The 21,502-nt window shown below is 45.8% G+C and overlaps 2 protein-coding genes across 2 annotated transcripts; one reads left to right on the top strand and one right to left on the bottom strand.

Annotated features, from left to right (window-relative positions):
- Window positions 1-33: 33 nt before the first annotated feature.
- On the bottom strand, window positions 34-12,477 carry patl1 (PAT1 homolog 1, processing body mRNA decay factor). Its single transcript, XM_003457691.5, is given in 21 exon segments — window positions 34-725; window positions 809-958; window positions 1,715-1,806; window positions 2,386-2,511; window positions 2,584-2,743; window positions 2,830-2,975; window positions 3,089-3,148; window positions 3,816-3,913; window positions 3,995-4,112; window positions 4,224-4,365; window positions 4,444-4,549; window positions 4,552-4,660; window positions 5,200-5,286; window positions 6,025-6,126; window positions 6,321-6,515; window positions 6,659-6,739; window positions 6,948-7,024; window positions 7,815-8,069; window positions 8,145-8,369; window positions 9,474-9,579; window positions 12,340-12,477. Coding segments are annotated over 21 exon segments (2,472 nt in total). The 5' UTR covers window positions 12,355-12,477; the 3' UTR covers window positions 34-703.
- Window positions 12,405-19,553, top strand: LOC100699166 (uncharacterized). Its single transcript, XM_003457692.5, has 5 exons — window positions 12,405-12,544; window positions 14,356-14,586; window positions 14,655-14,762; window positions 15,049-15,595; window positions 18,990-19,553. The coding sequence occupies exons 2-5, from the start codon at window positions 14,440-14,442 to the stop codon at window positions 19,223-19,225; spliced, it is 1,038 nt and encodes a 345-aa protein (XP_003457740.1). The 5' UTR covers window positions 12,405-12,544; window positions 14,356-14,439; the 3' UTR covers window positions 19,226-19,553.
- The last annotated feature ends 1,949 nt before the right edge of the window (window positions 19,554-21,502 follow it).

Genomic DNA, 21,502 nt, shown 5'->3' with positions numbered 1-21,502 from the left:
AAGTGCTCCTCATCCAAGTTTGTCCTGTGGGCGTTTGCCAGAGACCTGATTGGTCAGTCGGCGTTGGGCCTGTTTGTTGGTTTCTTATCTAAAACCCTGATAAGAGGTGACTGACGTTGGGAAACCCCGAGGTTCCCTCACAGAAAGCCCACACTCTGTGACCTCCATATGATTTACCTGTGAATAACTCAGCTGGGCAGAATATCGTTTCTTCCTGATATTGTTTCTCATGCAAATCAAAAATATCAGTGAATTAACCAGAACAACATTTAACTTCACATTTTTGCATTACTGGTTTTTGGATCTGTGACTGGACTGAATCGTCCGGAGCGTTTGCACGTGTGCAGAAAGAGACGAGATTTTATATAATAGAAATACTTTCTTTAATCTGAAGGTTCATCACGGACATATTCGTAAACAAGATACTTAAAAATGCAGATTTCATTAATTTTTGTCCCCATTCAGACGCTGAGTGTCGCTGTCACACACACACACACACACTCACACTAAACACAGAAAAACAAAAGTGACTAAAGATTCTGCTCGATTAAAATCATCCGCTGTGGCTTCACTTCGAGAGCGCGCACACACACACACACACACACACACACACACACACACACACACACACACACACACAAACAACAGGTCTGCATCAGCTGGGTGGGTGGGGGAGGGGCTGCGTGGATGCGTGTAGTAACTTCTACCTGGACAAAGCAGAGATCCTGAAACAGACACAGGATAAAACATCAGTTTAACGTTGCCCCTCTGGCACGTTCTCGCCGTCGCTCGTCCGCTGCTCACTTACTGTAGCTTGTCCTGTAACAGCTCGAGCCTCTGCCGGTCCACGTAGCGCGAGAAGAGGGAGAGCAGGTTGGGAGGGGTGAAGAGGGGGGGAGAGAGGGACGAGGAGGGGACGCTGAGCAGCTCCCTCGTCACCGAAAACACCAACTCAGTCCTGAGGGAGGAGAGAGGCGGGGTCATGCTCACTGTCATTAGCACGAATCACATCACTTTCCCCACCAGGGGGCGCCATTCTCCAGCAGCTGTATGGAGAGGAGTTCATCTTTCAACTTTTCAGCTGACCTGACTTTACCACAGATCAGCTCATGACTCTGCATGAAGATCACATGACTCACTGCACCATCTTGTGGTGGTAACTGGTATTACAGGTTTAATTAATTCTGGAAGATTTTTAACTACTTTTTAATAAAAATAAACCAAAAGTATTTGAAACAATCTTCCAAATTAATTTTAATATCACTTATTACATGCAGCAATCCTTTTACGCTGACTCAGATGTTAAGCTGCACACTTCTGTTCTGATTGTTTTAAGAACAAAGTGCGCACCATACTGAGAGGCCGAGTTTGCAGCTGTGTTGTGACAGGCTGCTGGTAACAGAGAAAACCTGAAACTGTTCATCTGTCCGTTATGTGCAGACACAGCACTGGCTGAGCATCAGGTGGCTAAACAGTGAAAACATTCAGGTACAAGAACGACACTGAAAACAAGTTTAGGCCAACACTGTTCAAATCTTTGACAGACCTTTGACGAGGTGCTGCTAAGACCGCTTTAAAAATATAAAATAAGAGGGGTGGCTCAAGACTTTTGCACAGCACTGCACATGAAAAGTAGCCGAGCAGAGGCGGCAGTGAATCCTCTGAATACAATTATATGGTAGATTATTTTAAAAAAGACACACGCACGGCTCACCATCGATTGTCGTCCATGAGCTGACAGTTTGGGTCGGAGCTCTGCATCCTCTCACCTTCACTCAGGATCACGTAGAGCAGCGTCACGCCAAACTGGACAGAAACCGGCGTGTGCATGTGAACACACGTGGACGAACATCAGTTTGTTAAAAAACAAACAAACAACGAAAATCCCCCCAAACCGTCTCTCAGAGCCAACGCATCACTGACAATATCAAATATGCTGAAGGAGAAGAAAAGTTTTCTTTGGTCTCTGGATAAAAATCCCAAAGAGACACAAACCCAGCGACGTTTGAGGAACATGAAGGACAAACTGTGCATGTGAGGATCTGCAGGTACGCTGATGTAAGCGTTATCATCACGTCCTTCAGGGACTCCAAGCACAGAATATTAGGAACAGCTGCGTCTCTGCAGGTGATGCTAGGTTTACACCCTTCGGCTCGTTTTACAGATCAATGAAACGAGCGCTCAGGTGTAATCAGCTGATCACAGACTCTGTCAGAGCAGCTGCAGCAGCTGAAATCTGGAGTTTGGTCGTTACGTTGAAGAAAAAAGTTCAGACACTTTGGAAACAGGAAGTGGCACAAACGGCATTTCCTTCTGTTGCTATGGGTGACCTGGAGTGACGCGCGTGCTCTGTGACTGGTCCGGGCTGGGCTGTGGGGTGCGTACCTTGTTGTGCAGCACTGTGGCCAGCTGGCCCTCGCTGCCTTGGAGCTCCTGGAGCAGATCTGTGAGTGAGGCGCTCGATAACGACTGGATCACTGCAGAAACCGGCTCCACCAACCAGCACAGCACCTGAACGCAGAGCAGAGGCGTTAACGCCGCACAGACATAGATGAAAGTGATGTCACATCCTGCGGGGGTTACCTGGTCCTGTTTGTCCTTCTTGGCTAAAGCGGGAAGGTTGCGGGCAATTGCCATGACAACAGCAGCAGCCTGCGTTGAGGGCAGGAAGGGGAGGAGCCGGGAGATGAGCCGCTTGCCCTTCCTCACCGACATGATCATCACACACTGCTCGTCACTCACTCTTCACAGAGGAGAAGAAAACACGTTATACCGCTGAGCCGCCTGTGACAGCGCCGATTGGACAGAGTAAGGGCCGCCCCCTCCTACCTGTCGTCCCACTCTTTCTCCCGCAGCGAGCTGCAGAGCTGCTCCGTGTTGCTCTTGTGCTGCTCCAGCAGAGACTCGCGGTCCTCCTCCGGCGCCTGGACGAAGCACTTCTCAAAGTCCTGAACCTCCAACAGCAAACTGTACATCTGCAGGCGGAGGAGGAGAGGAGGGAGGAGGAAGGGAGACATGGTTACATTTCTCGAAGCGTTTCCTGCCATCTGCATGAACATCCTGTCGTGCACGGCTCTGCTCGTCCTACCTTCTCCACCGTGTAGAGGATTTGTCGCCTCTTGTTCCAAACCTGCTTCTCTCGTTTCTCCTTCAAGAAAACAGAAACAAAAAGATCAACGGGACCCGAAACCTGATAAAACACTTCAGGATTCAAAAGAAAGAACCCAGAACCAAACAGCTGCTGTGTCACATTATTTTATCTGACTGCTGGGTTCGGTGGATGGAGTGGATTCAGGACAATTTGAAGCTCGTTTCACAGGGACACTGATCCACTGTAACACCGACTGCCAGCTGTGCTGCACGTCCGACCTCGAGTAGAGAGGCTGGACCGACAGGCTGTTAGCAGCGTCCGCTGAAGGCAAAGACTCAGGTTTCTCTCAGAGCGACATACAAACACACATGTGAGGGAAACACTGATGTATTTAGTCTCATTTGTTCTCATTTCCAGCTCTGACTAATCGAGCCGACTCTTAATCAGAATTCTGTTTTTCTGATTCGATCAATCACGAGGCAGCTTTCTGATCATGTGATCAAACATTTCACCAAGTTTCAAGCAACATTTGAAGTTCTGGAGATCCTGCAGCTGCTTCATGGTCTCACAACGTGTTTTGTTCTTGTACGATCTGATCGTCAGCTGGTCTAAAGAAACAACCCGCTCTCACCTGAGCCTCCGTTTTTGTTTATAAAGCAAACTTTAAAGTGCAGCTGAAGCAGCGTCGTCATAAAAACGTTTGAATGTAGAAAGAAATAAAAACCTCGTCGTCTGAGCGAGTCGTCACCACGGCGTCGATCATCTTGCGGGGGTTGTTGACGCTGGAGACCGTCAGTTTACCCAGAGAGCCTGCGAACTGAACTGCAGACAGACCCGCGTCAGAACAGCTGATCGAGCAGCGCGACATGTGACATCACGCGGTGAAGCGCCGGTGTGGATTACCTGGTCTGTAGGTGTGCTCCACCTTGGCCACCTGAGGAGTGATGAGCTTGGTGGTGTGCTCCTTCTTGCTGCTGTCTCGTTCTTTCTCCTGACGCTTCTCCATTTTCTCATAGTAGTTCTACACACACACACACACACACACCCACACACCCACACACACACCATGAACAACCATCACACTGACTCGTGTGGGGCTGCTTTACCTGAAGCAAGCGTCGGTGAAACCCACCTGATAGTAGTAGTCATCCAGGTAAGGGTCTGTGCTCTGCAGCTGCATCATCTGGATCTTCGTCACCCACTCCTTCTCTTTCTGAGTCATCAGGTTGCTGTAGGGGTCTCTGCTGCGCCGGTCCATCCCGGGCCTGCGGTCCCTGCACAGATGCAACAAGACGATGACCGCGTGTTGGCTCGACCAATGAGCAGGCTGCGTTTCTCGTGCGCTTGCTTACCCTCCTCGGCTCTGCATGCGCTGGGTGAGCATGCGGCGGTGCTGTGGGTGAAGGTGAGTGGTGTTGTGCCGGATCGGTGGCGCGTGGTTAGGGGGCCCGTGAGGTGGCGGGGGCCCATTCGGTGACCGTGCGGAGGAGGAGGGCCTCCGAAGAAGGGCCTGAAACCTCCACCGCCTGGCAGCAGAGGAGGAGGACCACCGCGGGGAAATCCTGCCACCTGGACACACGGGACAGTCAACAACCTGAGACGCTGTGAGGGAGCGTTCGCTGACATGTCATCGAACACGCTTAACGGGGTAGCCAAACAAGTAAGTAATAACAACATGCATGCAATAACATCCATCCGCTTCTCCTTTTCAGGGTAGCAGGGGGCGCTGGAGCCTATCCCAGCTGTCATAGGACGAGAGGCGGGGTACACCCTGGACAGGTCGCCAGTCTGTCGCAGGGCCAACACACAAAGACAGACAATCATTCGCACTCACATTCACTCCTGCAGTCACACCTATGGGCAATTTGATCAATGAACTTATCCCCACTAACTGCTGTCTTTGGACTGTGGGAGGAAGCCGGAGGAGGGAACCCACGCAAACACGGGGAGAACATGCCACACAGAAAGACCCCGGCCTGATGGTGGAATTGAACTGGTGCATGCGTGTATGTATGCAAAAACTTGTGTGTAATAACATCACGTATATGTGTAATAACATGTATGCAAGTCTGTGTGTGTGTGTGCGTGCGTGTGTGTGTGTGTCTGACCTGAGAGTTGAGCAGCTGGGCGCGTTGAATCTGCGACAGAACAGGACCGACTCTGGGGGGGAACGGGCCGCGACACAGAGGAGAGTTCTGACAACACACAAAAAAGTGACGTCAGAATAAAACACGGTGATGAGGTCACATGACCGCGCTGTTTGTGAGGAAAACTAAAATCAGAGCTAACAGCTGGCCTGATCCCGAAGCTGTAAATATGATTCACGAAACCGAGACGGGTCCTTCCTGGACCTTTGTGGGTGTGACTACACACAGCAGCACGAGCTGTCCACACAGTCACAGGTTCAAGTATCATTCAAGTAAGTATCATCCACAGCCCTGGTGGTGACTGAGAGGCTCCGCCTCCACAGGTTCACCTACAGAAACCTACTGATGTCATCACCCCACACAGACTGAACGCTCTTCAGTCATTCTGATTAAGCTACAATACAAAGTGCAATCATTTCATTGTGATTCTTTGTTTTCATAATCACTAAAACACCAAATCACACAGCTCCACCCTGCAGCCTCCATCAGCTCAGTGCTGAACCACCTGATCCAGGTGCTGGTGGAGGTCACCACACAATCAGCTGCTAGCTCATCAACAAATACAGAAACAGTGATAATAGCCCTTTTATTGTTCCATGGTGGGTAAATAAATACCACACGATATAAAAACCATCACCAGTATTATTCCTGTCAAACATAAACCTGTCATGTCTTTTCTATTTGGCCTGCAAACACACTGCAGCGCACCGTGCTGAGCGCAGGAGTCTGCTGACTGACGCAGACGTGCAGAGAGCCGGGGGCAGCGGGTGGAGAGGAAACACTCACAGCAATGTTGAGGAGGGTGTTGGGTGACAGACGCTCGGGGAAAGGAGCGGGGTATCTGTGCTGGACCGGGGCTCTCACGTGCACCGCTGTGGGATGGTGGATCTACACAGACACACACAGACAGAGGGCGGGGTTAACAGAGACGGAGCCATTACACGCAGCCGGACGCCTGCTGTGCGTCCGACTTTAAAAGCACATCTCGGCGCCATGGCAACGTTTAAATCCTGCGACAGAAACACGTGTTCACTGATCACAGCAGGGAGGGACACCCAGCAGGAAGACTTCCTGTTTCTGACCTGGTGATTCAGCGCGTGGCTCATCGGCTGTTTGGGTGGAGTCCCGATTGGCACCGCCCTCACCGGAGGGGAGCCAATCACAGGGGAAGAAGAGCGTGGAGGAGGAGCCCTCTCTGACAGATCCTCATCGTTCCTGCCCTGAGGAGCTCGTTTAGGATGGCCCACCTCTTTGATTATAGACATGAGTGGATTACCCTGAAGACAGAAATATGAATAAAAATATAAACAATAACTACATAAATGTATTTAGTCGTTCATTTCTTTATTTTTGATCCTACAATTAACACTTAAACTGGCGATGAACAGTTAGATATCCAATAAGAAGAGTAAAGTTTAACCTCCATGTGTGTGACCAATCCCGGGGCGACGCTCACGGGGCCAAAGCCCATGCTGTTCTCCCAAATACTGTGAGAGCTCATCTATGAGAGACAGGCAGAGATTCAAGGAAACAAACACTTCATGCACATCAGGCTTAAACTGATTCTGCTGCAGTGATCAGACTAAACACTGGACAGGAAATCTTAAATCCTCCTGTTCGTAGATTTTTGGTGCATGATTCAATTTAATTTTCTCAAAAACATTTTGCCACGCTGCAAAGATACTGCACATGAAGGTAAGAACACTGACCTGGCCCATGGGAGCGGTGCCTCTGCGCAGCAAGTGCTGCTGCTGTTGGTAGCTGAGCATGGACGAGGGAGGAAGGCCTGAAGCACAACAGCAGGTTTCAGTTACACAGAGCAAACACACAGCATGCTTCTGGAGCTAATGTGAACTGAAGCTGCAGACTGAGCGAACAGCAGAAACACGGAGTCATTGTCGGCCTGATCCTAGAGCGGGAATCTCTTTAGGAAGCTGCCCGGCAGTTTCAGAGAGCACAGCAGCGCTGCAGCCTCACACGAAGTGCTCGCTGTCTTTGCTTCTGTTCAGTTTTATTGTCAAGCATTAAAACAAATACTTTCTTGCTCCAAGTGTGTGAAAGGCTTTTCCAAATTTCGGATACCGGCGTTTCTCATGAGGCAGAAAATGACACCTGGTTTTACCTTCTAAGTTCCCGACATGTAGAAAGCAAACAGCAGGTACGTCTGCTCTGAGCATCGCAGCCACGAATTCAAAATCAACCCTTTAGGCTCCAAAATCTGCCGGTAGGTTAAGAAGCCATGCTTTCTTACAACGAGTCTTTGATGAACAACAGATCGATCAAAGAAAACAACCAAGTGCATCTTTAAAAATGTGAAATTTCATCAACTTATTCAACATTTAAATTCCCCAAAATGAAGCTGCTCACACGAACCAGCTCATACAAAAGAGACCAAATGACAGACGCTATGAATCAACTGTGACCAACAGTCATGTGACAACAGATCCACAGTCAGAGCGCGCACACTAACACACACACACACACACACACGAAATTAAAATCTCAGTGGCATGAAACCTATAAAAATAAAGCCCACTGAGCTCAGTGAATCTGCGAAGCGGTCGACTCATTCTCACCTGACGCAGGGAGCCCGGGAGGCAGCTGGTGCTGGGGATGCTGGTGTGGCTGGGTGGGGGGCGGGATGGGGGAGGGCTGCGGCAGGACTCTGGGCTGGTCCAGCCCCCGCAGGGCGGAGAGGCCGGATCCTGAAGAGCTGGGGGACAGACCGGGTCTCTTGGCCGCCCCGACTCCAGCGATGGCGGGGTCGGCGTCCAGGATTAGCCTGGCCAGAGACTCGGCCAAGTCCCCCTCCCCCACTCGATCCTCCACATCTGAAGCGAGAGATTACAGACTTTAAAAGATGCCGACCTCCACTTGATGCTTCAGCGATAGATGACATCACCTACCTGATGGCGGCAGTCCAGATGAGGAAGAGGAGAAGCTGAGGGAAGCAAGGGATGATGGTGGAGGGGGATGGACTACAGAAGGGATTCGGGTGGAGGACGGGCGCTCGCTTGTGCTCAAGTCTGAGTCCCCTCCCATCCCCCCTCCTCCGAACCCCAGCCCCGCCCCCAACCCGTCCCGTTCATCGAGCTCGGCGAGGCGCTTGTGTTCCTCCTGCCAGTCGTCATCTGGAACAAACAGGGAACATCAAATCTGCGCAGCCCCAAATCACATGTGAAAGGTCAAAGGTCACCACAGACAAATATGCAAAGACACAAACCATCCTACAAAATAAAAGCAGAGACGTGAGGATGAGAATCTGTGTTCATAAACACACAGAGCGCCTTCAAACCCTCAGAGGTCCCACGTACATGTGACCTCCTCATTTATGGGGCCTCTTGGAAAATATCAGAGTATACCGGCGCTCTGAACGAGCGGCAGCGCTGTGACAGAAACTGAGCTCGTGTGATCTAAAATAAGGTTTCTCTGCAGTCGAGCAGCACCGCGCTCTTTATAATAAAGAACCAGGCTGACAGCAGCCACTGCCCTCGATTTGAGAGTCTAAATGTTCTAACATTTATTTAAAGCTTACTGATACAATAAACCAATAAATTACAGGTTTAGCTCCCCAGTAATATATAAAATAATTATGAGTTTCTCTCCAGTAACAACGAAGACGTCAGTAAAACTGTGGCCTACATGTCATCTTTGGTTCAGTGACTTGTTCATGGTTAAATGCTTCAGCAGCACATTTAGTCTTTCCTCACTGAATGAAAGGAGGTGAGAACAGCTGAGCCTCTGTGCTAATAAAAAGCAGATGTTGTTGCAGACGCTCAAAGATAATCAGGGTATAAGTCTCCCTCTCAGTCATCAGCCTGTCAGAGCAAACAGAGTCTGAGAAGCGCTACGAGCTAACTGCAGCTCAGCACCTGACCCTGTGACCCGGCTATCGTAGAGCTAACTCAGTTTTATGGTTCAAACATTTCACTGCACGCTCCACAACAGCAAAGAAACTTTTATCAGTCATTGTGAGAACCTATGTTGCTCATTGGTTTACTCCATTTTGTTATTGTTAGACTGTGTTTGAGCAGCTTTGTTCAAAGTGACACCAGTGCTTCTTACACGAGGCCTCAGTGCACGACGTGTCTGACAGACCTGAGAGCAGGAAAAAACTAGCCAGGCGTGTTTAATACGAACATCCAGGAGATCTGACAGGACAGATCCACAGTACAACCTCACCTCGTCTAGACAACAGAGGCAGACTGAATAAAAAAAAGATGTTTCTTTCTTACCGATGGCCCCGGCTCCAAAAGTGTCATCGTTGAATTGATCGATTTCATCTTCGTCTTCTATCAATCCATCATCTTCCTCCTCCAGCATACAGTCTTCATCCAGGGACTAAAATAAAGGAGGACAAGAGGGATGAAAAGATCTACAGATGTGAAAGACGAGGGGACAGAACAGCTGCGACTGGGACGTCAGAATAATCTGTGACTGTATAGAGTCGCGCTCCATTTTCTGTTAATAATGTCTCAACACTTTTAAATCTCGTCTCAAAACTCAGAGCTGCATAACCTTCACCATGATTCTGTCTTAGTGGAGTTTTATCTTGCTTAGCTTTTATACTTTCATGCTTTTTTCAACCTTATGTTTAATTTTTATTTTGCTATGTTTTATAATATTGCTACTGTTATTGTACTATTGTAAGGTGAGCTGGAGGGTCTTAAAGGTGCCTATAAATAAAATTTATTATTATTAATATTATTATAATTTCTAAAGAAACAGCTGCAGATATTTTGTCATCCAAAGCCCTCTCTCTATGGATGGTCCTGCTCGACACGCGGCTCCATCAGACCTTTATAGTAAATCAGATCCACGATCTTATTTGTTCTCAGAGCTCTGCAATCAAAAGCATCCTCTGGGTGTGTCCAATCTGACACACAACCAGTTCAGTGAGTCTCGTCAGAGATTAGTCAACAATCAATTCACAAAAGCTGACGTGTTTTTACTAGTGACACATAAATATTATTGCTGAAAATACGTCCTGCTGCTGCTTCAGAGCCATTCCTCCATGTGAGGGATGATCCTGATTCAGCTGTTGTAAAACTGATGAGACATTAAACACAAGCTGACACTGTTAAACATGGTCTCATTTGCTGATTGATTGATTGGCTGAATATTGCTATTGGAAAATAAAATGATATTTAAAAATGTTCATCAATTTTCCGATGCTTATCAGACGGGTTCTCAGGAGCTAAACAGAGACTCCCAGACTCCCCTCTCCCCTCCTCCAGTCTTCTGGAGGACACCTACATCCTCCCAAAGCAGCCAAGAGACTTCATTTGTCATCATGTTCTGGGTCTGCTCGGGTCTCCTCCTGCCAGCGCTCTCATAGTGTCCGTCCTCAGCCGGGATAAACGAGAGCTGTGCCAGGAAGGACATCCGGCATAAATCTGTGCTTCCTCTTGGCAACTAATGGAGCAGCTGAAAGTAAACAGCAGCATCCATACCGCCAAATAAATCTTGTTATTGATCTGGGTGCATCGTTACTCTTTACCGCAGGAACTGAAAGAGCTTCACAAATTTCTCAGCAGAGGTTTGATTGCACTTAATATAGAAAAACGTATCAAAGACGGCCCACAGGCCTCAAAAATACATCCAGAGAAACTGCAACAATTGCACCAAACAATGCAGGTGCAGCAGCCTTGCACGCTTTACTCTGAATCTAAGTAAATGATGACAATATTTATTTTTATTTTTTTGCCGTCTTGTGCTACGTGCTCTTCCTGATGAAACCCTCCACTTTATCCAGGCTCAGGAACTGTGCTGGGAAGTATAGTAGCTCGGGACCGTGTGAGGGAGGGGGTTATGTTCCCACTGTTAAGTTTACTTTTTAAATGTGGTCATTCTAGGTGTCAGGAAGGAGGAGTACTCGGGGCAAGCTTATTGTTTAAGGACCTGTGACAGACAGCCCACGGTGAAAATCTTCACTTCGAGGACTGAAAATCAATAGGTGTGATCACGGTGGCCATGTCACCTTACAAAGGTCAGGATATAATTTTAAAGTTAAGCCAGATCTCTTAAGCATAGAGATTGATGCCCAGTCTCTTCCTCGCAGTGAGAAACATAACTTCCTTTAGCACTGGTATCAGATCAGTGGATATCTAGCAGATACCTTAAGCTGCGGTGTTGATATCTGGGTCCAAACGGAGCTGGAAAAAGCTGGATCCACGCCTACCAAACACTGCGCATGTCCTCAGAGGCAGCAGTAAATTCATTCTTGTCGAGCAACTGACAGATTTGTTATATGACGGCTCATTTAATGAATAAAATGCTGACTAACTGCTGGAGCTTACAGCACCGTTATTATCTTGTATAAACTGGCTGATCGTCAGTGTGCTGTCAGGGCCACATGGACCTGTGATGACAGTTACTTTTATTTAACACATCCAGAAGGCGCCAGAAAGTCTAATTCAAACCGACACTGGGCCTTGGTGGTCAAAGTGTGCTAAACTGAGCTGCAAAAGAAACGCCTCAGCCTGAGTTGGCATTTATAGCATGTAAGTAAATACTAGGAGTAGCATTGACCACTGGCCAAATGCTAGCAGTAGCTAGCTGAGACAATGACCCTGCTTTCACTGGGAAAAACATGAAACGCAGAGGAGATTAACTCAAAACACGAACACTAAGGTACTGACAAGAGAAGCCATTAGTAGCCTTCCATTTTTAAACTACCTGCTGGGAACAATAACGTTTCTAATCACAGCACTCTGGCACCCTGCAGCTAGCAGAGGCGCCTGTTAGCCGCAATGCTAATGCTGACGTGATATCGCGTAAGACTCGCGTCGATTAGCTGCTGCCCTCAGAGGCCGAATACGACACAGTCAGGGCCGCTGCGACACTCCGGACTGTCACAGCGGACGCTGGTTTACTGTACAGTGCTGTAACCCACACGGGCCGAGACAGGGCTCGCCGTCCCCGGTTCAGCACCAGGAAAGCGGGCTGCCTCGCAGGCCGCACCGAGTTCAGCCGCATAAACAATAGTGAACGCTGAGCACGTACAGCGCGCGCTCTGTGGTCACCGTGAGCTCTCCGGGACTCACCGGAGCTCTTCCTCGGGAAAAACACACCTGATTATTTCCACAGCGCTACACTCACCTGAAATCGAAACATCTATCCGCAGGCTTTCGGGAGAAGGAGAGTGCATGGGAAGCTAGGCGGCGCGCAAATGACGCCAGCAGAGGACGTCCTCTTGGACCCACGTTACGGAACGACGTGAACGAGCGCGCATTTGACGTTCGCGCTCCGGGCTGTAGCGCGCCTCCTGAAAATGAGGAAACAGAGCGAGAAAACAACAAGAACGGTAAATAAAGAAGAAAACAGCACATCAGACTTTACAGCAGCGATTTTCTCTGCACTACAGCTCGCTGTTTGCTTAAAATCATTATTTAATAGCTTCATTGGACTAGATCACCATTCTATGACTATCATAAAGCTTTTTTTTAGAAATAAGGAACTGCATTATAATGGCTCAGCTCAGTGTTGTGTTGTTGGAATAAATGTTTTAATGGACTCAATGATTTCATTTGTCGAAAACAAGCCATAATACGGGAATAATGTAAATGATTAAATTATTAATATTACAACTATGCAGTACTGTGCGAAAGTCCCGAGCCACCCCTTATTCCTTTAGATTATTCCCTGCGAGCCAGACTTTGTTGTGATGTTTTAAAGTGGTCCTGAGCAGCAGGTCTCCACAGTGGGCTGTTTTTGCACTTGTGTTCAGTCCGGTCCTTGTACCTGAGCATTTTCAGAGGAATGATTTTTTTTTATTCTTGGCTTGTTAAGCCGCCCAACTCTGACTCATCACAGCCAGCTCAGCAGAAAATACATTTTAAGTTGCTTCTTTAGGCACTTTGTTACCAGCAGCCTGACAGATCATTCGTTCCCTTTTGTTTAGTTGTTTAGTGTCAGTGTGGTGTCACAGTCATTTGTACCAAAAGTTCAAATACTGATTCAAATTCTTTACTCGAGTAAAAGTGAAACACTTAGTCTGCCTCAGTTTATATGAACAAACATAATGTGACATGTACAGATTTAACAACATGAGGACTTCCATGTGAGCTTTAGAAGAGCATCCTTCCCTTTAACTCTAAGCTCTCTTCTTCCTCTCCCGTCCTTCTTTCTTATATTTCTCCATCTCTGAGTGATGTTAGCTCTGTCTTTTCTCTCCCTGTGAAATAAGCAGCTGGACCTTTAGCTGCAACACACTGTGAGACAAACAGTTTGTGTGTTTGCTGATGTTTGTTGAGCTCATAGAAAGGCTGCATTTTATTTTTTTTTTTAATTGTTGGAATTTTTTATTAGTCCTTTATTTATCCAGGTAAAAATCTCATTGAGATTAAAAATCTCATTTCCAAGAGAGACCTGGCATCATGGCAACAAAAGTCACATACCACATAGGTATATAACATTTAAAACAAATACAATATCCCATACCAACATGTGTAAAATATACAATAACAGATCAAATTAAGAGTACATTAAAAACAATGACACTGAGTAAAAGAGCTGTTCTCTCGTTCCTGTAAGACAGACTTAAACTTTTCTATGAGAATAGAAACGTACAGAGTTTGATCCTTCATGCAGTAACATCTGGACCTTCAGTCTCAGAGTTGTACAAACTCTGTTTTAGCTTTATGTATAATAATTTTCATCCATTTATGTGCACTTTTCAGTAAATTGCCTATTTTAAATAATTAACTAATATAATAATATTATATTATATTATTATTAATAGTATAATATTATTAAAATATAATTTTCCTATTTTCTCAGCAAAATATAAAGAAATGAGTGACTCATGACTTTTGCACAGTACTGTATCTGCAGAGTTTTACACGTGTGTGTATTTCTGAGTGAAAAAGTAAAATTGTAAATGTGCAAATATGAGATGCTGTGTTTTATCCCACAGTAGAGCTGTAATATTACCACATATTTACTGAAATATTTTACTGAAATACATTTCTTATCTTTAACTCTGATTATTTTTTTAGTTATAACTGTGCAAGTGCATCTTTACATAATAACAGCTGTGCACTGGCTCAGCACTGATGCACACATGTAATTTAAACAATACATCAAAGTGCATCAAAGTTTTTGCATTTTTACCAGAAACAGCGCAGTGCCTCCTCACAGTGAAAGCAGAGCTCCTGAATACTTGCATGTGTGTGAGTGTGTTGCGTGTTGAGCTCCACCATGGTTCAGTGGCAGCTCTGCACTCTGGAGAACCTGATGTATTCGGGGTTTGGCCGTCCTTTTCCACGACACGGCCTCCAGCTGCTCTTTTGGTTTTCCAACCAGTGTGTGACCTGCGACGTCGTCCAGCTGGTGGTCACCATGAAGGTAAGATCAGGTCTCTGTGTGTGTGTCTGTGTGTGTGAATCAGACTAACACCTGATGTGCTTCCACAGCTGGTGTCGGACTGTCAGCCGGAGAAGGGGAACTTCGGCTTCCACCTGTTTGGAAACATGGAGGAGCTCCTTCCTGTTCTGAGCAGGCCCAGGAAGAGCAGGAGTAAGGTGTGCCATGTTGGTTTGGTAGTTTTACAGGCAGAGATCAGTCTGCTTCCTGTTAGGGGAACCGCTCAGCTGGTTATGGTTCAGTGAAAACACTCGCTTCACTTTCAGTTTGAGGTTTCATGCTCTCAGCTGGAATCTGAATGTGCAAACATTTCATTATAAGTGAAATGAGAAGAGGAGGAAAGGCTGGAGCGTGCAGGTGGGAGTAGGACTGTAGGGGCAAAGTGCTGTTTTATTCCTCCTGTAACAGCACCGCCTCTGCCCTCCATCTTTACTCTCTTTCCAGGTTACGTACTTTGAGGTTGGCAACCTGAGCACAGAAACGTATCCTGCTTCTGCAAACCTCCCGGCATACGTGAGGGAAAATTATCGGTCAAGTGTCAGAAGCAACAACTCTAACATCGACCGCATCATCATTGGTTACCGGGTGAGGACCCGGGTGGTGGAGACTGTGTACGTCACCGAGCACGACCCAGCCGCCTTTGGGAGGTTCAGATTCGACAGGACTTTTGAAATCAGCTGTGAACTGATCCAGGCCCTGCAGAACCCCCAGCTGGACCTCACCAGCTTCCTCATCCAGATGGGCTACTACGTAAATGTGCTCCAGGGCATAGGAGAGATCCCCTACTCGGATCCTTCAGCTCAGCAAACCTGCAGCGTGGTGCAGAACTACAGCGGATACACAGCAACGACACAGCAGCAGCAGCTCTACTGGTATCCCAGCAGCTACGAGCAGCACGTGCACTACAGCTACAACACATCAGCACAGAGCGGGCCTGCAGCTAACTACAGGAAACTACCGACGTACAATTACTGGAAGCTGCCTCGTGAAGGTAAACCTGCAGTCAGGGTTCAGTTTAGTTTCAGATGTAAAAGTTTTGAATGGCAGAAAATGTCGAATATGGCTGTGTGCCAATTCAGGGTCTGCACGCTTGAAGTACGCGTACTACGTACGGTGCGTACTATAAGTACGAGAAGTGCGGAAGTGAGAGGCTTGTGAAATGGGACGGTCTAGCCTTCGTCGTGCTGCTCAGGTTGCCTAGCAACCATGATACTAACCGCGAGAAACATTACATACAGCTTTGTGTGACAGAAATGAAGGAGAAAAATGTTTTGTTGTTCATTCATTTTTGTCATGACATCACTTTGATTAGTTGAGACCACAGGACTGTAAAACATGATAGTTGGGCTTCATTTCTGTACTGAACAGTCATTTAAGATTAGTTAGTAAATGATAATTAGCTAATGTTGTTCATGAGACTAAAATCATCTCACTGTGGTAATGTTAATATAATATGGACAATATTATATGTATTGTCATATATATATTTTACAGCAGTGAGCTTGAACTCTGGGTCAAAGATTCAAGTTGCAGTTATTTATATTTCCTATCACCTTAAATCTTCACTCAGTGCTTACATATATGTGTAAAAAGCAAATGTACGAGCTGTGATAACTGTTTCTGATAGAATGAAGATCAGACTGATATATGAAATATTCCTTTATTGGGTGAGAAAATCAGACCATGTCATAACTGCTGTAAGTCATACAGAATAGATATCAGAGCCTTAAACAGGCTGACTTCTGCTAAATGGGTCAAACTGGGCAGAAAGTCTACAAACACATAACATCCTTATAGAATATGATGTAAGACTATAGATCAACTTACCTCAGAATATATAAAGCATATAAACAATTACAGCAATATGATGCAACAAACACAGCAGTGCTACTAATCCAAAATACTCAAAGCTTCATAGAACTGAAACAAACATTTATCTTTAGCTCCATTCTGCTGCTGATACATACTTTAGGTTTCTGGACATTAAACTTGTTGCTGCCTTTCATAGTGTGTAACTTGAAGGCCCTGAGTACTTTCTCCCACACTGAAAACACTGGGATGATAACATTATTTGAACATTACCTAATAAGACTGATTCAGGACAGACAATTAGTTATGTTAAACTTTCCTAGCAGTCCTTCACAAACAGGGAACAGTCTGTCTATTCTCTCCATCTGTCAGCTGCTGCTGGCTCTTCCTCCTCCTCTTCCTCACACACTGCTGAGTTTGTCCTGGTGGATCATCAGGGGTGCAAAGCCTCACAGATGATGTGCAGCAGTGGGTCCCTCAGTCTGTCCTCACTCTGGACACTTGCAGTCGTCACACATGGAAATCAAATGTGTGATAAGCTGCAGGATTCAAACACAAGTGTAACTTATAAATACATGTTCATACTTTTATTCCACAATCAGAGAGAAAGAAACAGAGAGAGAGTGCAGGACAGACAGACAGGTGACAGTCTCAGGTGTACACACTGTTACAAAACAGCACAAGAGAAGGAGGATTTAGTGTTTGTGTTATTACGAGTGCTAAACAAGAAGAGTTCCCAGATGGTGCAGTGGACACATGTGTGACTCCTGTGATTAAAGCATCTTTCTTTCAGCTTAACGAGTGAACCGTCAGCTCGTTCAAACACACGTTAAAGTCCGTTTGGCTCGACACCACCGAACAGAGGCAGCAATATAACATAGCTAACATTAACAGTGCAGTGAATCCTGCTTGTGCCGTCATATTCAGGACTGCAAACCGAGCAGCATCACTGACTTTCAGCTTGTTGTGTTTGTGGATATATGACTGACTTTAATTATCCATAAAATCATCACATTCTCTGTAAGATTAAGGTCGACTATATATATATTTAGAAGTAGAGGCTTTAAAACCAAGTTACCGCTGAAAGTACAAACATCACTAATGTCACATAACTTTGCCGACATGTGGCCGACAGTAATGTTTTAATGTTCTTAAACATTCACACATAAATAAGTGACATAATATTCAGTACTTACTTTTGACAGTTCACTCTTCGGCCGCTCCCTTCTGCCGTATTTTGCGGCAAAATGATCCACACCCACCGCCGCGCTATGGATTGTGGGATATATGGGGCCACGAAGCGTGCACCGGACCACGCTTGATATTTGGGGAAATCGACGGCGCATTTGGAGTATGCATTTGAAGTGCACTTTGAATTGGGACAGCCGTCGTCGCGTGGCGGTGACGTAATCGCACTTGAAATGCGTACTTCAAGCGTGCAGACCCTGAATTGGGACACAGCCTCTGTCTGACTGGCTTCTTTGGTCAGGTCGCCCGAGTTCAAGCTGAGATGTGCGCTTCGTTTGGGGTTTTATTTACCCAGATTTTCATTGGTTGGTATGATTTGTCGTTTTGGTTTTCTTTCACAAGAAGCACTCGAGTTGGAAGCAACTGGACGTCTTATCCAGATGTGCAGAAGTCTCAGTGATGAGGTGAAACATCTAAAAAAAAGACGTCCAGTCGTTTTCCACTTAAATGCTTCAGATGATCATGAGCTGTAGCAGCAACTACAGTGGGTATAAAACGTGTACACACCTGTTAAAATGCCAGGACTTTATGATGTATTGTGACCTTTAACCTCTACTATTTATTTAAAATCAAACCATGTGTGTCAGGGGGATTTTACATGTTTTCCTACAGACAATGAGCTGGTGTCATATCTGCGATTTTACTTTAGCATTCAGACTTCTTGGGTTGAGTCTGTCATCCTAGCTCGGCAATATTTACTCACACTTTCTCACAAAAGCGTCTCTGAGATCGTGAGGGCGTCTCATTGCTCCACAGATCGTCTGTTGGATCCAGTTCTGGGCTCAGGCTCAGATCTTCAAGAGCTTTTCAAGATTTTCTTCTACTGAAGCCAGTTTTGTTGATCTGGATGTTGTGCTGTTCCCATTTTTAACACAAAAACAAAAACCTGGCATTCAAACAGGTGGGGTACACTTTTTATATCACCTGTAGGGTCTGCTGAAGAATCGACTCCTGTAAAAGTTCTGGACATGAACCTGGAAATGAAGCTCTCATATTTAGACGTGATTGTTCAGAGCTGCTAGCACCGCGAGCCAGATTCCATTCACACTTTAGATAATGAGGAACACTAAAGGGACAGTTCACCGTCTCTGAGCTGTAGAGCTTTCTGTCCTTCTGTTTTGGTGATTCATGTTTTTGAGACATCAGCAAACATCATGAAAGAAAAAAAGAATAAAGAGACTGAAGAATGTTCCTCACGTGAGCAGTTCGGTGCCTGGCAGGTGACGGGGATCGTGACTGACTGTGTGAACCTGTAAAACAATTCTTGATAAACCATCTCTCTTTTGTAAGAGTAACATTTTAAAGACTTTCTGAATTTCTGTCTTCAGCTTTCAGTGGAAAACCAAAGAAGCGGGGCGGAGGTGAGGACTTTGGCTTCCTGAAGCTTCTTCTCGGCGCTGGAGCGCTCTACTTAGCAGCCAAGTGTCTGTTCTGGTTACTCGGCAGCTGGTGGAGCGAAGACGTGGATGGAGACGTGGAGCTGAAGCCACAGTGGACTCCGACGTTTTGGCGCCGCGCTCCCAGTTATCGGCACACGCACGTCATGCTGGATTACGTCTTCTAAAACTCGCTCATGGTATCAAATGTCACACAAAGCTGTGGACTTTCTGGACTCCAGCCTGTGCACTGCGCTGTTTTCCACACTGGAGGAAAAATGATTTTTTTTAATGATTTTAAGGTGTTTTTGCTTTATGTTTGACACAGACTGGACCAAAATCACATTATGCATTCATTCATGCATCCAGCTGAATCTGTAAACACTGAAGTGCTGACCTCTGAAATCTTACATTTTAAAAATCAGTGCAGTAATCATGTGATGTTCCTGTTCCAGGAAGCAGCTTTAGCTCCAGATGATTCAGTCTGAGTTTTCACTTCCACAAAGTCAGCTCTGATTATTTTCACCCTGAGATCAGCGCGAGCGGAGAAAGAAAGCCATCACCAATCGAGCTCCGATACCACGATTCACCACGGCAACGGAAAAATAAAGAGCAGGGCGGCGATTTTAATCCAGAAGAAGCAATATGAGCGTGTGTCAGGACGGGAGCATCAGAGATCACACACTCGCAGTGAGACTGGTTTTGGTTGTTTTTAGTGGAAAATAAACTCAAACTTTGAATCAAATATTGTTTGACATAATTTAAAAACTAGAGCTCAAAATTTCAGCATGAAATGTAATCAGATTACAGACTGTCTGTAGGTTATTTTAGTCATGTTTGAGACTAAATATTCACATCGGGTCTTGGTAATGAGGCGTGGGCTGGGAAACCCACAGATTTCTCTCCACAGGTTCGACTCCCGAGGCTGGAAGCGCAGAGAAAAGTGAGTTCAATAAACAGCTCTGATCCCAGCAACAAGGCAACACCACAGCACCAGGAGCCAGCGCACACACTAACACAGGTGACTTCACTGCCCACAGCCTCCAGGTGCGAGGACTCGTAGAACACGAGTGTTGAACATTTAGATTCTGTCGATCGTGTCGGAGAATGGCCGACACAAAGGGAGAGGATTTGAAACCAGTAAATCCAGTAAAGTCCAAGAATGAAGCAGAGAGACGGAAATGAGCAGAACTTTAAGGCAGGTCGCACAAACATGGATAAAAGTGCGTTAGCTGTTTGACACAGAAATAGGGAGGGCCAGGAGTGACTAAATGAAGTAATGTAATACAAATTTTAATTATTGACACAATTCATGAATTCATTTTGTCACTCCTGGTGCTCCGTATCTCTGTACCTCTTTTTACTAGTCGCCCAGCTTTTAGCAGACCACATCAGGTCGAGTAAACCTCGAGGTATTTCTCTGCTGGACAGAAATCTAATCATCACTCAGCGGCTGATGAGACCTCTTTTTTTCTGAAGAACAAAAACCAAATTTCTGCTGCTGTGGATTCAGTAAAATTGTTCCCTGGATCTTAGATCTGAATATTAACAGGTGTGAACATATGGCTACAACATCCTTAAATCTGGAAGCTATCATTCAGAAAACCCAACGCAGACTAAACAGCGTCTCCTGAGAGATCTCTCCTTAAGAGGAAGAACTCTGATCGCCAAAGCGTCGCTGCATGTAGAGAAAAATCCTTCAAACAACATCGACAAGATGCTCCGTAACTTTGTGTGGAGAAATACGACTCAGTATTTAAGGAAACCTGTTCTCAGCAATGCAAATGATAAAGGTGGTCTAGACCTCTGGAGTTTAGCACTTTAAACAATACATCTAAGATTAATTGGCTAAAATATTGACAAAAATATCTCAGCTCCATTTGGAATGTTTTTCTCCTCCATGCGAGCTCTAAACTAGGCGCTTTAAACGTTTTTGGCATGAATCAAATCCCAATTAAGATTTCTGCTTTTCATTGCTGGACCTTTTTGGACTCTCATGGACACTTTATACAGACACAAATCCTTCTTTATGGAATACTGGTTTCTTAATATCCCGCCTGGGATTATGCTCAAGTTTGTGCTGTTCTGGTCACGTCCCAATCCAAACCCTCAGCAGTTGTCTTATTATCCCAATCAGATACAGCTGCAGGCAAAATATGCTTCTATAACAATTCAAGTAGAATTTTATTGTCAACCCAACAATACACACTCAAGTACAGAGTGGGACGAAATGTCTGGATCAAAGGTGCAAACTGTAAAAGTAACAATGCAACAGTGCCGTACTTTAACAGAAATAGAAAAGAGGGTCAAACTGTTGTATGGGGCTCCAGATGCAAGGTTATTGGTTAACGGCTCGGTCTCAGATGTTTTTCCACTGGGTCACTAAGCCAGAAACATCTGCTCCTGCACTGACACATATCATTAATCAATTTGGCCTTTTTTCAGGGTATAAAATAAATTATGAT

Source organism: Oreochromis niloticus, linkage group LG6, assembly GCF_001858045.2.
Source record: "Oreochromis niloticus isolate F11D_XX linkage group LG6, O_niloticus_UMD_NMBU, whole genome shotgun sequence".
NCBI classification, from domain to species: Eukaryota; Metazoa; Chordata; class Actinopteri; order Cichliformes; family Cichlidae; genus Oreochromis; species Oreochromis niloticus.
The sequence above is the reverse complement of the archived record's forward strand: the minus strand, read 5'-3'. Positions and strand labels throughout refer to the sequence as shown.

What these genes read in the sequence shown, in the direction of transcription:
- LOC100699166 (XM_003457692.5), top strand. Translation starts at nt 14,440, where the DNA reads ATGGTTCAGTGGCAGCTCTGCACTCTGGAGAACCTGATGTATTCGGGG. An exon ending in AGCTGGTGGTCACCATGAAG is followed by an intron (nt 14,587 to 14,654) that starts GTAAGATCAGGT and finishes GTGCTTCCACAG; the next exon opens with CTGGTGTCGGACTGTCAGCC. An exon ending in CCAGGAAGAGCAGGAGTAAG is followed by an intron (nt 14,763 to 15,048) that starts GTGTGCCATGTT and finishes CTCTCTTTCCAG; the next exon opens with GTTACGTACTTTGAGGTTGG.